The sequence below is a fragment of the Apis florea genome, unplaced genomic scaffold (assembly GCF_048593485.1).
Source record: "Apis florea isolate Af1SG1 unplaced genomic scaffold, ASM4859348v1 contig_2495_pilon, whole genome shotgun sequence".
NCBI classification, from domain to species: Eukaryota; Metazoa; Arthropoda; class Insecta; order Hymenoptera; family Apidae; genus Apis; species Apis florea.
The window spans coordinates 2,290,620-2,310,186 of NW_028256595.1; the positions used below are offsets into that span (position 1 = coordinate 2,290,620).

Here is a 19,567-nt window from a genome sequence, read left to right on the forward strand (position 1 = left end):
CCGATGCGGAGGAGAAGGAGAGAACGCTCGACTCGAAACGCGCACGAGGGTACGAGGATCGAGAGGCTATACGGGGTGAATAAGCAATAAAATCAAGCGTAGAACGGTGCTCGTTTTCTGCATATTTTATGTCCCTTACGTCGGCCCGCTAGGCATTCGCCGGCATACTTCAAGTGTTCCAAAGGTATGCGCAAGTTTTAGATCGGTCCCTGAACGCGCTCTGCTGTAGGTACGCGCTAGCAAACGCGCCTGCGCGGGGAAACGGTGGCGCGCGCATTTCGAAATCATTTACGCGCCTCGTTCAAATCTGCGACCGTTCTTTGTTCGAACGGTCGATCCATTTGGCGCCAACTCACCGTCACGCTTCAACTGTTCCCTCCCCAGCTATCCAACTATCGATTGGATTACCCGATCTCGGATGAATAAAAGTGAATGGGGAATGATATTGGATGGATTTGCGACGCCGAAACAAACGAACAACACGCGCACGGTGGCGATTGAAATTTCTCGTCGCGCCGACTCGTGTCCAAACGGAGTAACTTGCACCGGAATCCGGTGTCGAGACAAGTGTCAGCTGGGAAAACGGGAACGCGTCAGAAAACGTTTGTCGTCGTGACAAAAACTCGTCGATGGAAATCTCCTCCCGTACTAATCGACGCTAATAAGTAAAGCGTGATTAATTCAAAATCGTTTGCTGAAACGCGGAATCGTAAGATTGAAATAAATCGATGTAAAGAGACGGTGACAACGATTTAAAGATTCTGATTAATTATCTTTAATGATGCCTCGTTAAAGTCGTTTGATCGATATCCGACAGTTTATGAGAAATCTGCACGAAGACAATAATCTTATCGAGTTAGTAGTCTAACAGATTCAACAGGTACGAAACGGGCTATAAAACGGACGATTATTCTTATTTATTAAAATTTCTGGATTGCATGTACAGTTTTATAAAAAAAATAATAATAATAATAATAATAATGAGGCAAAGTCGTGATTATGATTTCCCGATTTGTTTTCCTGGAATGCATGATAAAACACATTCGAACAGTAACTTCTCTGACCACTCTATTATTTACGTGCACATCCTCGAAAGTAAATTAATAATGAAACGAGAAATAACGATAATCGACAATATTCTCAAGGTCAATTGCGGATTTCCAACCATTGATTTATTTGCGTCGCGTATTTCGTTATTCGTAATTGCAATTCAATTTCAATGTATAGCTGCGTAATAAATTTATCTTTTGTTCTTCGAGCATTAAGTTTTCTATCAATCTTTATGAGAGAAAAAAAGAAATTTATAATTAAAATAATAAATAGTTCTATAGATTAGAAAATATTTTATTTCGAGAAATAATAAAAAACAATCTACGGGATTAACTAAAAGTTCGGATGCGATTGCAATCACTCGGTTATATCGTAAAGTTAATAAATCTGGTGAGAATAATTACGTGAGTCGTGCTTATCTTCGATAAACACGAGAGAAAACGTCGATACTCAATGATCGTATTGTAAAATCACAGACATATATATATATATATATGTATGTATGTATAAACACAGAGATCTATAGATATAAAGAACTCAAGAGGTATTTCGAATCAGACCAACGCCAAAACGTTCCTTCTCTTCGATCAACCGTTCCCTCGGTATCCTTCATAATTTATCAACCTACGCAACTTGGTCTGATCGTCAACGACGAAGAAGCGGCATCTATTTGGAACGTTCTCGTTGCTTCTCAACTTCGTCGTACGAATTCTTCATCGTACCACGTATCCCGTCAAAAAAGCAGAAGAAGCATCTCTTTCATTTTCTTTCTCTCGCTACTTGATTTGCCAATAAAATTTTTTATTCACGATTAGTGTAGAGAAAACCGATAATGACAATAAACATTTGAAAAGATTCGTCGAAATAAAATGGAGAAATCGAAGCAAAGAACACGAATCGCAGGGAATCGCGTATCTACTGGCCCCCACACGACTCCCAGCAATAAACGCGAGATAATTAAGTAGGACTCGTAGATGCTCCGCTAAAAATAGAGGCGGTCGTCGGAAGATGGAATCGTCCGTGAATTAATCGGCAACGAACAGCCCTCTTAACTCACAGCGAGAAATCTGAAGGTGTGTGGGTGAGAAATAATTATGTAGGGTAAAAAGATCATCACCATTTTACAAATATTGTATTATCAATATAAATACGATTAACGAGCATTTAACAGTATCGAGATCGATAAACAAGGCGTCAATCTGAGTCATCCCCTCATAATCACGTCACTTCACCACCACGAGCTGTACCTGTTCCTGCATACAGTAACGTAGTCGCGAATCTAAATCCCCCGACAACCGGAAAATTCGCTGACACCTACCACAGCATGGCGCTAACCCCTATTTACGTCGTGCCGTGTTAAACGCGTCACTTTTGTAACATATAAATATCTTGGTCGGATAATAGGATATCTCTATTTCGTTTTTTTTTTTTTTTTTTTTTTTTTGATGTTTTCCATTCTCCGTTTCAAAAATATACTAGTTGTTCGGTGAAACGGAATATCTTTTACATCGTCACAACCGCGCAAGGCAAATAAAAGATGATGAAAAATTGATTGAAAAATTGTCGAAACTTACCGTGGCTTCTTCATGGCTTGTCGATCGGCCTAACTCGACGTGTCACGTGTTTCGTGTGTACGTCATTTGGAATCGTCTCGTGGTATTCACGAATCACACGTCCAGAGGACACAAACGAAACTCGAGTTAAATCGACAAATCCGACGATTGAATACAAAAATTCCCTAGATCCTTTTCGCGCGACTCACGCTACTCGGTACTCCTATCTCGCTCGCACTTGTATTTCTGTGTTAGCTTCTCGCACTACTTTTCTCTCGCTCCTTGTCACATTATTCTCCGTTTCGGTCTTTCTCGGAGCACGAAGGGACGTGCTGTACAGTAGGGAACGCGAGAAGGAAAACTCTGGCAACGTCGCCTGGCTCACTCGCTAGCTCTTTTGCGCCTTCTTCTCTCTGTTACGTCGTCGTGCTCGTCGATGTGCACCCTGTGCTTCTGTACTCTTTTTCTCATTCTTCCACACTCATGTACCGTCTGTCTATCTTCTTTCAATTTCCAACACCGAAAGATCGCACGTATACACAAGAGTACAAGACGATACGGCGTGTACGGGACGTAACACACACCGACAGAGCCACGCTTTCGACGTATGAGTCGCGCGCACCGTGCTCAACCATCGAAAGATTTGATACTCCCTTTTTTTTTTTTTTTCGATTATTACATTCGCATCACCAAGTCGAACCACGTTTCAAGAACGCCAAACACACGGAATTCCGTAATTTTTTCAACCGATACACATTCGTGTCAGAAACCTCCAGCGTAACGAACCGATGTATCACACTGTCACTCTATCCTTCTCTAACTAGTGGCCCGTGCGTACAGTTTATCTTACTCCACCGAACAGAACACAGTGTCTCCTTCTCTCTCACTTCTCTCGTAATGTTTTGTTTTTCGAGCATATGCGCTATTTCTTCGGCACTCGATCGACTCGACGTATAATTCTCAACAAGGCCACACTAGCAATTTTTACACGCGCGACGCTTCGCGCACCCTTACGTATTCCACCATGTTGTCACCTTCGAAGATACTCTCACAGGCTAGCGGTGGCGGAAGCCATATTGCGATCGCTGTTCGTGACACCGCCAGAGCGCTAATCGGTAGATGGACAAGGGGGATTGCGCGCACGCCGATTGGTCGAGTGCACCTGTTCCATAGTCGCCATCTCACGGTACTCTTCGATACCAAACCGTATATCCTACTTATCGACGATATTAGAAAATATAGAATTTCATCACTGTACACGAATTTATAGAAAAGATTTATACAAATGTACGTATCACAATGGTTGTGTCTCACATATAAAAACAATAGGATAACAAATTTTCACTTAATCGATAAAAAAGTAATATCGAATTATTTGTTTAATTATTTAATTATTTCCCCTATGATAATAGAAAAGAAAGTTTATAATCTTTATTATATTTATTAATTTGTATCGATTTCGTAAAATATTGAACTTCATTCAATTTAATAATTATTCACCGTTCCATACAACTTTCACGTATATTTTCTATTACGTATCAATTTTAGGATCCAAAATTTCCTCTTTTTCCGACATATTTTCTTCAAATAACAATGCTATTTAAATTCCCACTCGCGCATAACCTCACTCAATGACACGAATTGAATATAAATTACACATATGATGATAAATATTAATCGCATTCATTTCGAAATGTCACTCAATTATGCAAATATATAACTATGTATCATATCGAATGATAACAGATTCGTGAAAGTTGATACATACATTTAAGCACTACGTTTAAAACGATTGATATTATTAAATGCTCTCGAACGACAAAAAAAAAACATTATTTAATAAAGATCCTTAAATATTTAATTCTCGAAAATTGCAATTTAGCTTGGTATTTACTAAATCGCTGTTTATGTAATTTGTACAGGACGGAATAAATTTTATCATCGTCACTTAATGATAAGATTTGTTAATTTCTATAAATATCTACATTAAAATGCGGTCTACCCTTAACTACGTAATGTAATGTGATACATGTTTCCGTTTAAAAATTTTAATATTTTTTGATCTATAAAAAAAAAATTTGAATTTGATATAAAAGTAAAAAAACAGGAGGAGGAAACACGAGGATTGCAATCTAATACAAGAAGTGGACATACATAAATTGCCTCAAATTTTAAAAATTGTGCTTTTAATAACAAAAAGTCTCAATGATGTTTGATTAAAAGAAATATATATAAATTATGATAAAACTTTATCATAAATCTTATTCTATTTATCCGTGATAAGTGATCACATACAATAACAGATACTTCCCATTCCACATAGTATCTGATATCTAATTTGTAAGATTATTTATACATAGCTAATCTAGAAGATTCTTTATCTCTGAATTAAGTTTCTGCATTTAATTTTTCACGTTCGTTTGTAGAAAAATAATCAAAACGCTTAATTGCTTCTAAGAAGATTTCACAACGTGATACCGCGATCTTTTCCCTTCTTTGTCAACGATTAAATAAATAAGAAGAATTATGCAAATGAAATCGAGAAACATCATTGCGTGTGTCAATAAATTAGCGATAAATTAGAGTCGTTTACAGACTGATAAAATCAATTTAATCTGACCCATTTCACGTCACAATATGTACGGGATCACCCTACGATTTAGCCGAAGATACGGATGGTCGATTAAGCCGGAGCTAAAAGCTACTTTTAAATTTCGCATACGCGGGGTGGCCAGAGTTGCCAAGGAAACGACATGGCGCCAAGACTTCGATTTTATCGATGGCTCGAAACGACGGCTTGATAGATCGCTTATAGAGTTGGATTATAGAAGTGGAAATCTGTATCAGCTCGCAAGTAAATTTCACGGACGCCGGTATCCAACCAGCCATCAAATCGATCAAGAAGGATTTACGCCCTCGATACCGTAAAACGCAAGGATGAACTTTCTCCATTTTGCCGGCCTATCGCGACACAGAGAACCGAGACACACATGCGCGAATAGATATGCAACAAGTCTACGCCACTTTGCTTCGTCTTACGTGCTCTCTCGGGGTTCGCCGAGGGTAGAAGAAGGCACTTTTGCGTAAAAGGGCACAATCGCGCGTTAACAGAATCCGGAATTACGTTGCATTAATCCAAAGAGGATGATAGGATCAAGGAAATACCATGGGCCACGCGTAGAAAAGTGCGCGCAACAAGTCTACGCCACTTTCCTCCGCCCTTACGCGGAGGAGTCTGGTGAGATTCAATTGAAACTCGATTACACGGTAATCTACGATAAATCCGTTATACTCGAGCTAAAAAGAAAGATAGAAGGGGAAAAATAAAACTCGATGCCGGTTTCCCTAATTGAAGTTGGAATTACGTTACGTTTTCTAGTATAGCGCCGCTATTTCGGTAGCAGGATCAAGAGCCCAGGCAGAAAAGGACGCGTGCAACAAGTCCTCTCGTCAATGGCCTCTTTCGGACGTTCCTCCTCTTTCGATGTTGTTACGTCATTGGTGACGCACGACTTCCGTTACGTCACGCGTACACGCCGCCCATCATCGTCCGTCTCTCCTTTCAGTCCTCCTCCTCCTCCTCCTCTCCTCCCCACCCTCCGTGTTCGCCTCGGTACACACGCGACGCGAGATAAAAACAAAATTCCGATTTTCACCGCCCACGAAGAGAGGATTCCTAGGCGTTTCGTTTCTCCCGACTTCTTTTGTATTGGAAACAACATTCTCGTCGACTAGTTGCTTCTTGCGCCAATCACTCGTTTCGCCGCGATACTTTTGTTCCGAGCAGTTGTATTTTGACGAACGCGAAAGTTGCCGGTCGTCTTTTTACCGAGACACGTTCGATGCCGATAAACAAGCCTGGCTCGTTCACCGGTCGGACATCGATCCATTGTTGGCCGGGTTGTTTCGGTTTAAAGGGCTCGAGAAAACGGGCAACTCCGATGTAACTCGACCTCGATGAAGAAAGCTACCTGAATCGTTTTAAAAGACTACACAAGATCCAACCGCGATTCCTTTTTTTTTTTTTCGGCAAAGAGGAAAATTGGTTTCGACAGGGAATATCTGTGCAGTATCGCGTTTAATCCCGCGATATCGATAACCTTTGATCGAATTACCTTGACTCCCCGAGCAAACAGTGCAAACATTTAGGTTGGATAACGATTATACCCTACCAACGAATCAATGGATCGAAACACACGTTATTCGTTGATCGATGTTGTTACTTCCAATTGGAGAGAAAAGACAAATCGCACGATCGAACAAAATGATCGTTAAAACGTTTCCACCGAGATTACGAGTCTCGGGGATAAGTAGGAGGAAAAGAAAGAGAGGAAAATGAGGAGAGAGAACGAGACGGAGACGGGAGTAAACAAGAAGAGCTGTTTCTAAACTTCGAACGACCGCGGCTAGGCTAGGAAAAGAAAGGGGAGTACAAAGAAGAAAGACCAGCGAGACCGAAACAGAGCCAGAAAGAAAGAGAGAAAGAGGAAAGGGGAGGGAGGATAGAGCGAGTCTCTCTCTATTGATTTCCTGCCGAGGGTGGGCCAACGAAGGGAGGATTAAGTATCGGCTCTCTCGTTGCTGTTCTCCGTCTCTCTTCCACGTTTTCCACTTTCCTCTTTTTTCCTTTGCCGGTTCTGCGGCAATTCGGCGAGCACCTGCCCGAGATGAACAAAGAGCGAAGAGAAGAAAGAGCAACGCTCGAGTCGAAAGGAGAAAGAAGAAAAGAAAGAAGGAAGGAAAAAAGAAAAGGCTATGCGTGTCTCTCTCGGATGCAAATTCTCTCTCTCTCTCTCCTTCTTTCATCGTTTATCTCTCTTTCTCTTCCCGCTCCGTGTCCCGTTCGTTTTTCTCTGTCCTTTCCACGCTTGCACACGTGTGTACCGAATGTCGACGACTTTGTGGTGGTAAACAGAGAGTTGCCAGCACAAATGTGGTGGGATCTCGTAGCGCTGACTATTCGATAGTGCGGAGTGCAGTCATTTGTGCTTGTGTATAATACAATGGTGAGAGTGACGCAAACATTGACAATTATAACGATAGCTGTGGTAAGTACGTTGAGTGACAGTGACATCGAAGCGTATATATGTGTGCGTGTATGCAAGACTTGGTGTTAACGTTACAAGTATACGCCTCTGACGCCATCTATGTTTGCGATGCACTAGTAGTGGTAGTAGTAGTAGTAGTAGTAGTAGTAGTAGTAATAGTAATAGTAGTGGTAGTAGTAGTAGTAGTAGTAGTAGTAGTAGTAGTAATAGTAGTAGTAAGTGATATAGTAGAAGTAGTAACACCGACAGGAATAGCGGTGGTGGTAAACTTGCGTACAAGCGACGTGACGTCAGAATCCGAGCAGCGTAACCCATGAATCCGCACCTCGTTTACTCCTTCCCTCTGCTCTCATCCACCCTAACCGCTAACCTCCCTCGCGCGTCCAGATACTATCGATATTACTCTACTACGCGTAACGTGGACAAATTAATGGAGCAAACTCGTCAAAGGGGAGGGCGCGTGCCACCTCCTAGACAGTGATTTCTTCGGGATACAGAGGATTTGTCTTGTTTGCTATCTGTTCCGGATTTACAGATCCGAATTGTACGCAACCGATTCCACCAGAAGATTATCCAAATCATTTTGGTCGATTAAATCGTTACGTCACGAATATATCAATTCACAAATCTGACTTTTAATTTTACTCGCCTTCTATTCGTATCATCGCAAAAGATCAGCGAAACATTGGAAATATCTGCGCAACGAATTTTATAACCAGCAAAGTGGTTCAAACCATGATTCACCGTCGTCTACTTTCCGTTCTATCACCTACCACCTTCCGCCAACCTAGATATCGTCGATATTAATGGACCGGCCGTGGCAAACCAATTGACGCTGAGTTACAAGGTATCAGAGATTACTGCGATTAGTTTGCGCGTTTGTGTGCGTGGATGTGCATCGTGGTCACCTCGATATTACTATCCACCATCGTTATTCCGGAACAGAGCAAATTAGTTTCTGATTCGCGTAAGCGCCATTTCCGCCTCGTTCCGTCTCCAAAAAAAAAAAAAAAAACCTAACATAATTGCATCTCTTATTCCGTGAGAATAATAGGGTTCACGAAATTCAAGCGCATCTTCAAATCCCAAAAGTATCGGTCTCTTCATTTTTTGCCACCGCCTCGTGTATTACGTTGACGTAATTCACGGTACACGAAGAGTCAATTAACGGGAACTGTTTTATCGGATCAGCGTCGATCAAGTTCCGACCACAATGGCGAGAAAAGCGAACAGATCGTGGCATAAACGTTAGCTCGGGGGATTATGATGACGTTCGAACAAATATTGCATTTCATTTACAATTAATAGGGTGTATTTATTTGCGTGGCTGGCGCGCGCATACCCTACGGCTACGCGTGCCAACCAGACGTTATCGATTCAATAACACGCGGCCGAACAATGCCACACGATCTAACGCGATTTCGCGTTATACGCTCGCTCCGTTTAATCCGATTTATCGACGATATCTCGAATCATCCACGCGAGCCGAAAGACGAATATATGTTCAAAGGGGTGAACAAACGTTTAAACTATTTCAAAATGTTTCTTCTCCCTAGTCACGACGTCCCTTTGACGCTGAGTAACGCATCGATACACCGATAAATCACCGATCATATCGATTTACGACCGGCACTCTCCTCCCTCGAACGATACCAATTAAAGGAACTTCTACCACGTCCAAGAACGTGGGCCGGAACTGCGGGTATGAATTTATGAAGCGTGCACGCTTACGGTTTGCACGCTTGTTTCACGTCATCCGCATTCTCTAACGCTTCCATTTTCTATCTTTCTATTATTTTCCTCCTTTTTCTTTCGCGCTTCGTTCAGCAACTGGACAATGGCACACCGGAGGATGCAACGAGAATCGCAAATCCTTCTCGCAAGGGCTAAACTTTCGAACGATCTTATCGATTTTCAGTCGGAACACGGTCACGCACAGATGCGCAAAATGAATCAAGAAGAAAGGGACAGGACGATAATGCACCGATGTCGGCTATACTGCACCATTGATTTAGTAGTGGTTATCCGAGCTCCCCTAGCACCATCGACAATGACTCATAGTTCCTCGTCTCCGTCGTCAAACACACGATTCTTCGCAAATGTATTCACGCGAAGAGATGCTCTTGGAAATTTACGCGATGCCCATTCCGCACAAGTCGCTTTTATCGCCCTCTTTATTATTAATAAATTTTTTTCAGACAACCGCGCGAATCGATCGGCTCGCTTTCAAAACCGTCGATTCTAAAGCATAGGTACTATTCGTACTAAATCTAGATAATAGAAGCGTGGAATGTTGAAATGAAAAATAAAAGGAATAAAAACGCTCTTTAATTCTGCTTCACCGAAGCAGCTGCGTTAAAAAAAGAAGTTGCGAGAAAAAAAGGGAAAAAGCGAGATCAACGAGTGGCTGTTAAAAATCGAGGTTGCGACTTGATCGTATCCCGAGATGTCGTTGCATCGAAGATGATAGATCGCGAAGGCAGAAGAGAGAAAGAGAAAGAAAGAGAGAGAAAACAACGTCTTTGTCGCGACTAGCAGAGGGATGACTCCACTGTATACGAGACATTCTGCCTTCAGACGAGTATGTGGGTCGAGAAATGCCGCACGCGCTAAATATATATCGGGCGCGTACAACGCGTGTAACTTTTGCGTATCAAGACGCCTAAGAAGATAGAAGAAAGAGGGTCAGTCAGAAGCGGAGGAAACGAGAAAGGATTATTTCTTTCGTCCCTCTTCCCTCTCGAAACGGCGCATTCGCTTTTCTGGGCACGAGAAAAGGAAAACAAGATCGTGCCGACAAGTTCCTTCTCTTTCTTCGCGTGTACGCAAGAAAGAGAAAGAATCTGGGGAGGGGAGGAGGGGGGGGGGGGGGGAGACGGTCTCGAAGACGGTGGTAAAACGTATCTGCCGCAGAGAAATCGATTCGTCAATCTGTCATGGCCGGAACCTTTGCACCCGGTGCCGGTATGCGCGCTATTTACGTGTCTACTCCACAAAAACCTCCACTTCCATAAAACGATGGGATTTGAAAGACAAAACGACCGAGACCCGTACCCAACGAAACGTATTCCGTCCTCCGTTCGTTGGTTACGAGCTTTTAATAATAACAATATGCGAGCTATTTTATGCTTTCTCTTTCTTCTTGTCTTTCTCTTCGTCCCTTCCCTCTCCGTCTAATGCAACGGCCCTTTTCAAGATCGCGCGATTATGTTTCCTGCGTGCGGCGTCAACGTTTAATTATACAACCCCCGACAATTAATTGGCGAGTTAATGGAAGGAAAAAAGAATGGAACGGGAAGGTCATAATCAAGCAGAACGAGCAAAGAAAACGGTATAATGGCGTGTAACGATTGTTGGCTCCGGACTTAAACGAGGGAGCCAAGGTTGAGCTCGAACGACCGACCGAAAACTCGCACCGCTACTTTTAACGTTCGACGGTCCTTTCTCGTTTGTTTACTTGAGAATTTACCGACAGCTGGTAACTGACCTCGTGCAAGCACGAACCGTATTCCGAACGAGAAAACCTCGCAAAATTGATACTGATGATGCAATCAGCGGAGCAAACAGCGGACAACAACTGCGAGATAAAACTTAGAAACGGAAAAATTTATGAACGTACTACCCGACCATAAAAATTGATCGATTGTAATCTTATGACTATCTACGATGAGATTGGAACGATAAATTAAGCGAACGATAGACAGAAATGTTCGTGCTTCGAATCGTTTAGTATGTGAACGCTGGCGCAGTCGGTGAAAATGGACGGCTATAAACAAATTCCAAAAAGAAATAGGAATAACTCTTCTTTGCAATATTACCACATGGACGTACAAGGATGAAAGTTTTACGAATCAAAAACAAAGATCGAAAGTGGATTTTTCCATGAAAATAAATTACAACTAGTTCCACTAGTTATGAAAATAACTAGATAATTAGATTAAAAAAATTGTATAATGAACAAATATATCGTGTCGAATTCGTAACAACGACTTTCATCGGTCATCACTACTAAACTCAAAAAAATCCGAGTAAAATTTTTTCTTTTTCTTCATAAACAAAGACGTGCCGAGCAAGATAAGAACGCGTTTTTTTATTCGATCATATCAGAGGTCACAAACACGAGTTCGACATATCCGGGATCGGGGAGAAAACAACAATATGCGAATTCGGCGGAGAAATTGTGGCGAATATCTTTGAAAAAAAGAAAAAAAGAATCTTTGGATCGTTTAATTCGTGGCGTCTCGGTGGCAGCCGTTGGGACGTGCGGCCGGTTCATTGGCCAGGCCACTTGTCGCCTTCAAGGTAATCTCGCCTGCTCTTCCATTCGTATTCCGCTCGTAACGCGACTTGCCCCGAATGCTGATAATTTAATAACAGGATCGTAATTTAGGACAAATCGATTTTCTCTCTTAATCGCTTTATCATTCGGCGTCGCTACGATCGTCGATTTACGATTATTTGTTCGCACTTTCGGCGAAGATTCGGCCAGTTGGAAGAGAGAGAAAAGGTTATCCGTGGAAGAATTTTAGAGCGCAGATACTGCTATAAAACATACACGTTCGCGCGTACTTGCACGCGCAAAATCGCGTTACCCGTTGCCTGACGGAAACTTTCACTCGCCTAAGCGACGTAAACAAAGCACGCTCGCAAATGCGGTGACTTTGACTAGATTAGATACAATGAAATTGGTCGCTTTCGGTAGGACGGTTAATTTTATTTCTATTAAACGTTTACGAAAAATTCGTGAGGGAGAAATTGTTTCCAATACTGTACCGATACCGTGCGCATTCGACGTATACACGCGGGGATTTAGGGGTTACTTCCGGATAAAGGAGCCCTCGACACGACAGTGGGGAAGGAGGGAGAATAAAAGTCGTAACGGATACGAAACGACCGGAGTAACCCATTACGAGCTTCGAATATTTTCGTGTGGCCGACGCGTCTGAAATAGCCCAACGTCCAAGAATTTATCGGGGATTCTCGTTCCAAGATAGGAACAGCCTACCGGCGATCCCGAAGATCGAGCGAAATGGGCAGCGAGGACGGTATTTGTAGTTGTGCTGGTTGCAGGCTGGTGGCAGAAATGAGCAAAGACCGAGGGGATCGAGGAAAGAGAGAGGGCGTGAAATGGAAAAGCGAGGAGAATCGAGACGGAGAATAAAGAGGAAGGGTGGAAGCATCCTGAGAACCTGGATCGATGCCGCGTTATCAAATCACGTCCTTTGCTTTCCATCTCTTTTCTCCTCATTGTTTCGTCTCCCGCTCCATCCTTTGTCATTTCCCTCGCCTCACCTTTTTCTCGCCACACCGATACCAATTCTAGTCTGTGAAATTTTTGTGTTTGCGCGTGTCCGTGTAAACTTCTCGAAATGAGTGCCTTTGGTAAACTAGTTGAAAGAACCCGGAATAGAGCCCGAATATGTGGTGGACTAACAGCCGTATTTTCACTGACAAAGGAACCCGTCCTGTATGCAAACGAAATTCGGATATACATACCCTAAAGGTACCGCTCAACGAATGCAAACGAGGATAATGCCACGTATATGCGACGAAGGTGTAATACACGGTGAACACGGTGACAGGAAACGAAAATATTCACGAATCTTGAACAAGACGAAACTCGTTCGTTGTATCGATCCGTGGTAAGTAAGTGTCTCTCGTTCCAAGATCTCTCTCGTTCGGAACTTCTCGATTCGAGTTTTCGTTCGAGCGGGCCGTGAAATGAAAACAAAGTGGGGCCGATAAGAAACTCGTTCAGATACTCGCACCACGATAACATTGGACGAACGAACGAACGAACGAAAACGTGTTGGTTGTTATCAACTCAGATATACACGCGCTTTCTTTCAGGATTCTCAATCACCACGCATCACGAGATAATTCGTTTCGATAGAGACAAACGAATTCCAACGAATGAATATTATGCAACGCGAATACGCGAAACGTGTCGACAGCAAGTAACAAAAGTAACGTTTCCCGTACTTGACCCGGATCTTCGATCTCGCCGATCCAAGGACTTTTTTGCTCTCCGACCTGTCTATACGTATCTACACGTAAAACACGTGTTGAGTAATGAGATCGGTGATCGGAGACGAGTGAACGAAACATGGATGTTGATAGGTTGATGTTAAAAAGCAAGACTAGCGCAAAAAGACTGGTAACCGTGGACGGTGTCGAGAAGTCGAGAAGCCACGTTGCTCGAACCGGATGATTCCCACAACTCTTCAGGGGCGGGAGATACCTAACGGAACTTTTCTACGCGATCGTGACGTCACTGAAATGCGGAGAACACCAGAGACCCGACATTTTTACAGCGAGCAACTTTAACGGCCTAATTCGATCGCATGTTCTTGAACCAAACATTTCCGACGCGTCATTTCCCTCTTTTATCTCTATACCTTTGTCTTTCCTTATTTTTCACTTTTATCTTCGTGTTCTTCTTTTTTTTTGAAGCCAACAGTGGACCGGATTCTCGAAACATTTTCGAACAGCGCTCTATCGAACCTCGTAATTGCGTCCTGCCGTTATTCAAGAGAAACAAATTACCGACGAGGAGAATCGTTGGCTGGCAATCTAAACGTGTCGTCTATCGGTGAATCGTGAAATTGCGCGGATTTCATGCAGCTACACGATTGCATTTAGAGATTCGGCCGCTAATTGCACGGTGAAGAAGTAGTTGTCGGAGAGGTACGATTATAATGGCGTAATCACGGCGTGCTATTGGGTAAGAAACTATAATGCAGTTGGCTGAGCGTACAAAGAATTACGCAGAAGGGAGAAATAATAATATTACCAAGACCAGCCTCAGATAACGTGCTCTAATAACCGTGCACTTTTTTTACTTAACTTATCACTAATGTCCGGTTTCATTCGCTGTTTCTTGATTCCATTACATCGAGTTAATCGTCCCACCGATCAATGGATAATCAATTTTTTTCTTTTTTTAACCAAAGAACTGTAGGTTTCATTCCATCTCCCTTGATTGTATTTTGACACGCGAGAAACTAATGTGCACTTAATAAAAATAAGTAAGTAAGTTTCGAAAAACTTGTAATTCTCCGTTGAAAATAATTTCGTTTTTTCCCGCGTTGACGATATCAATGACTATACTCGTAACTCTGTGTTATAATAATAATGCTATGTTCGGTACTGATTTAAAAATTATAGAAACAGATGGTTTCTTACAAAATAGTGTTCGAAAGATAGTTCCACTTTTAGAAGTTGCAAAAACAAAAAGACGAGACATATCTCGAAAGTATCCCTAAAGGCCAAAAGCTCGAAGAAAAATACGCGAGATAACATACTTTTACTACATTTTAAAAATTCGTTGGAAGTAATACAGCGACACATCGTCTCAAACAAATTGATATCTATAAAATCAACAAATAGCGAAACATCCGGATTACGAATAGTGGAAAATTATGAATGTATTATTGAAATTATTGAAATAACTTTTAAGAACCTGTCCTTTCGAGAATCGTTCGTTCGAGAATCAATCATACGGGATGTATAACTGATAGAGCCTGATATTTGCACCGGCAAGTACACCATTACAGAACAACTTCGAAGATTTTCTCACAGCAGAAGAAACAGACTGATGAGACTAACTCGAGGAGTTTTTTCAACTCCTCTCCTGAGGCACCAACCAACCACTCGTCAACAGTCCATTCAGGAAGTATCGTCTATTTTTCAAACTTTTCTGAAGAATTTATGCAGTCACCGTAACTTTACTCCTTCTCTCCTCGTATATCTCGTGAAAGAAAATGTTAAATGTAGAAGAATTGATCTTTTTGTTTTGCTTTTTCTTTATTATTTATTTATTGCATAAAATAACGATAAGAAAAAAAAAAAAGAAATAACGATAAATAAATTGCATCGTAGGACAGTTGAATATTAAAAACAGGAAAATTGTTAGCAGAAATTCTGACAAGGAAAAGAGAGATATATATGCGTATCTATTGAGGTAAGGTTAGTTCACAGTTTTCCCCTTCCTGTGTTGCCTTCCTTCGTCTTCGTTGTATCTCTCAGACGTAGAACGTGCCCTGCTCCAGTCATGGCGAAGCGCAATGCTACTGTCTTGTATTAGGGGGCGTTCACATCGCGTCGATAACAGACCAGAGAACGAGGCCATGCACCTCGACACTCAAACTTTCACCGCGAATGAAACTGAGCCAACTTGGCGCTCGTTCGATGTTCACCAAAGGCGAGAATAATTTCGTCAACCCTCTATTTTATCAAATGATTAAATAGTAAGTGTAATATAACAATAACATACATCCTACTCAATTATATTATTAAAACTATTAAATAATTATTAGCATCTTTTTTTGTAAACTCTTCTACTTAATATATCATTTAATATAAATCATTTTTATGTTTTAATCAATTTTTCCTTTTCAATTTTTTTTTAAATTATTAACATTATTCGAATATAAAATCAATGTAAACGTAGCAAAGTCTCAAGAATCACGTTGGAAATCTGCCGGTGAAAGTGTTAGAGAGCATGGCTTGGCTTCTTTTGCCCCAAAGCCACCAACGGCCGTTAGAATGTTGAAGAACAAGCAAGCGATGCTTCTGCGTAGTAGATCGACCGAGCGGTCGGTCGGCCGATGGTTAACGATGAAAGAAGAGGTGTAAACAATTTTTGAAGTCGCTTCGGTCTGACGAGCGTGTCTCGCTTCTGGTCCGCTAGATGGAACGCGAATAAAGAGAAACGCTATGGAAGCCTCGAGAAAATCATAACAGCGAAGAAGACATTTCGATATGTAAATTGATATGTTTATTTAATTATAATTACCGAACGAATATCATATTATCGAATAAATTTGGATTAATTTTTTTAAAAAAGAAGTATCGACGTATAAAAATTTCTCTGCATTAAATAGTAATTTTCTGGCGTGCTAATGATTTTGCCTGGAAAGCGGCGCTGTTCACGGCATCATGAGTAAATACAAGGCTGCCCTCGTATGCACGAAGAAAAACGACAAGACAAATCGTTGACAATCGCGATGGATGCGTAGGCGTTAGCATACCAACCGATTATCCTTCTCTTCGGAAGGATAATTTGAAAATTCCATATGAATAAATTCGTTCGTGCGATGTCTATGTATTTGAATCTCGCATTGTAGCTAAAGGAGGTATAAATACGGTTAAGCCAACGGCGTTCGTTGCGTCAGCAAAAGTGAAAATAAACGTGCCACGATCTTCTCTAGATTCATAGAAATATTTCTGATCTAAGTTGATTTTTTTTTTTTTTAATATCATTTTTTTATATAATTTTTTTATTATATAAAATATTGTGCATATACATATGCGTATGTACGCCGAATATGATTATATATGATTTATCATGTTACTTTTAATATATCTAATATATATATATCTATATATCTATATATATATCTAATATACATATATCTAATAATTTCCATAAATTATTTAAAATTATTAGCATTGATTCAATTATAATGGAAATAAATATAACGCAAGCTATACTTTTATAAATTATTTAAGATAAAAGAAAAACAAAGCGGCAAGTCATTATAGGTTTTCCCCAAATTTTTACTTAGAGATAGATTATCAATAAATGGTTATCGTGCTTTTATTATCAACTGTTATCTTGCGTTCAAAGTCGAAGAATCGAGACGACTTCCACCCGGAGATGAGGCTTCCTATTTTTAAAAGAGAGTATCGTCACGTTCTTTGGCCCATTACAACATAGAGCCAATTTCGACTAAACACTCGGCGAAAGCGCATCTTCAGCCTTTCTCTTCGACAAATTATCAAGAATGGTGAATCATCTTTTTTTTTTCTGATCATCATAAAAACTCAATGATTTCGTATTATATTTCGCAAAATTAATTCGAATTCTATCGATTTTGAATATAAGATAACAAAAATCGAAAAGTTATTAATAATCGAAATCAATAGAAGAAATTAACGTTTTAATCTAACATTATATCTTGACAGTTTAGAGATAAGATTATGCTCAAAATATTATTTGTTGATTAACGAAGTTTTAGCTCAGTTAAAAGATGTTTAAAAAAATTTACAAAATTTCACAATCGACCTTTCAAAATGCAATTACATATTTTTAAATCACACATTTATATATTATTATTAAACAAAGAGAATTCATTAAATAGGCTGATAAGTAGCGAGGGAAAAACGGGTTACTGTACCAAGAACGTTGCATACTACTGGAACCCTGTGGTTAAGATAATGAGAAAAGAAGCACGGCGCCATCAGTCGTCTTCCTGCTCCTCGGTCTCCCCTTCTCTTTCAGAGTTGTTACTTCGCGGACGTCACGCGTCTAATATACGGCACGTGTGTGCAACGCGACACAAATTGATAATGTAATAATAACTTTTGTCAAAAGGCAAGCGATTGTTTCACATTCCACGCAGTGTCATAGATTCTCTTTTCTTTAAGATTTCCAAACTACAACTCGATGCAATGGTGTTCTTAGTGACAGTCATTTTTATGCCGGGCGAGGCGTTCAACTATTTTTAGAGAGAGTACCGAAATGATTCATCCAATGCTTTAAAATAGCGGTCGAGAATCAACAAAATATGAATGGTTGAACGAAACTTGTTAAAATAAAACTCGCTCTATTGTTTTCACGATCTTTTTCCAAAATTAAAGTATCAAGTTATCACTCTGCCAATTAATTACACTTATTAACGCAATTATTCCGATTCTATCGATATATAACGATATTAAAACAAAAAATCGAAAGAAATATGCGTATACCTTTTCGACAATATACCCTCTCGAAATCGAATAGGCGAAAATAAAAAAGCATCGCTATCATCTTCCCTAATTCGATTTTTTACCATATCTTTATATTTGTTTTCCCCACTCGTTCCTCTCCGTGACTTCTCATTATCTAACTTGTATTCCACGGTCGTTCTACGTTCGATATCAACAATAGCTATCGCAATTGAAATGATCGCGACGCTAAACGCGAAAAGTGTCGGGCACTTGCCAGCTGGGACACGCGATCGAATGGATCGTGACAATTAATTCGATTACGGTAAACCCATTTATTTTCATCGGTCAAAAAAATTTAATGACGTCGAACGAATGTGGCGCAAAAGACCGAACGTCGTTTCCCCAGACTTGATGGCTGCCGCGAGAACAGAAGGGCGGTGCCATCCAGGAGAACAGTGTCGCGCGCCCCTCTTTCTCTCTAGCATCCTTTTCGGATTGGAAATCCCATCTCTCTCGCTCCGATACGTGTATATAGACTATGCTCGCGCAACCCAAACCCTCCGCGTGCCACGCGCGCGGCAAATCGTTGAAACAAACGCGGCCGCGAAAGCCTCGTTAGTTGTGTAGAAGAGAATGCATTCGAGCCGGCTTTAATTTCACCACCGGGGACCATTACCGAGTTACGCGCCCCGGGCCAACCGAGTATCATCGATAATACGCGAGTAGTACGAGCAACTAACCATAGCCACGTACCATACAGTGGTAAAAGCATTCTTCACGCTGTAGAAATTTACTTACGAAAACTGGACTAGTAAAGCGCATAGCTATGAGAGGAAGACGCGGAAGAAACTTCTCTAATGAATCGACGCGATTTAATGAGGTCGCCGGATATTTTTGACCCGAGGAAATTGTCACGTTACCGCGCTCGTTAGCACTGTGCATGGCAAATTGACGAGGAATTTCAACGAAATTTTCGACGAATTCCAACGAAAATATTTTTTTCTTCTCCCTTCGCTTTTTTTTATCATTTTAAAACGAATTTAGAAATCGTTAACAATCAGGGTCAGATATATTATAAAACAATCAGGGTCAGAATTTTGTTTTTAGATTTCTCTGTCACAAAATAATAATCGTTCTCCAAACGACGTAGGTATATAATAAAAATGCAAATTTGTTTCTTAATTTTGTATAATCTCGTCACAC

At 40.8% G+C, this 19,567-nt stretch overlaps 1 protein-coding gene across 4 annotated transcripts in view; it reads right to left on the reverse strand.

Annotated features, from left to right (window-relative positions):
- Nucleotides 1-19,567, reverse strand: part of lilli (AF4/FMR2 family member lilliputian) — a 112,488-nt gene that overhangs the window by 85,960 nt on the left and 6,961 nt on the right. Inside the window, exon 1 of one of the 4 annotated variants that reach the window (XM_086906781.1) lies at nt 2,625-3,676. The exons of the other annotated variants lie outside the window; for them this stretch is intronic. Coding sequence (XP_086762907.1) covers nt 2,625-2,638 — 14 coding nt within the window. The 5' untranslated portion in view covers nt 2,639-3,676. Of the gene's footprint in view, nt 1-2,624; nt 3,677-19,567 lie in introns of those variants that run through there. 4 annotated transcript variants of the gene reach the window in all.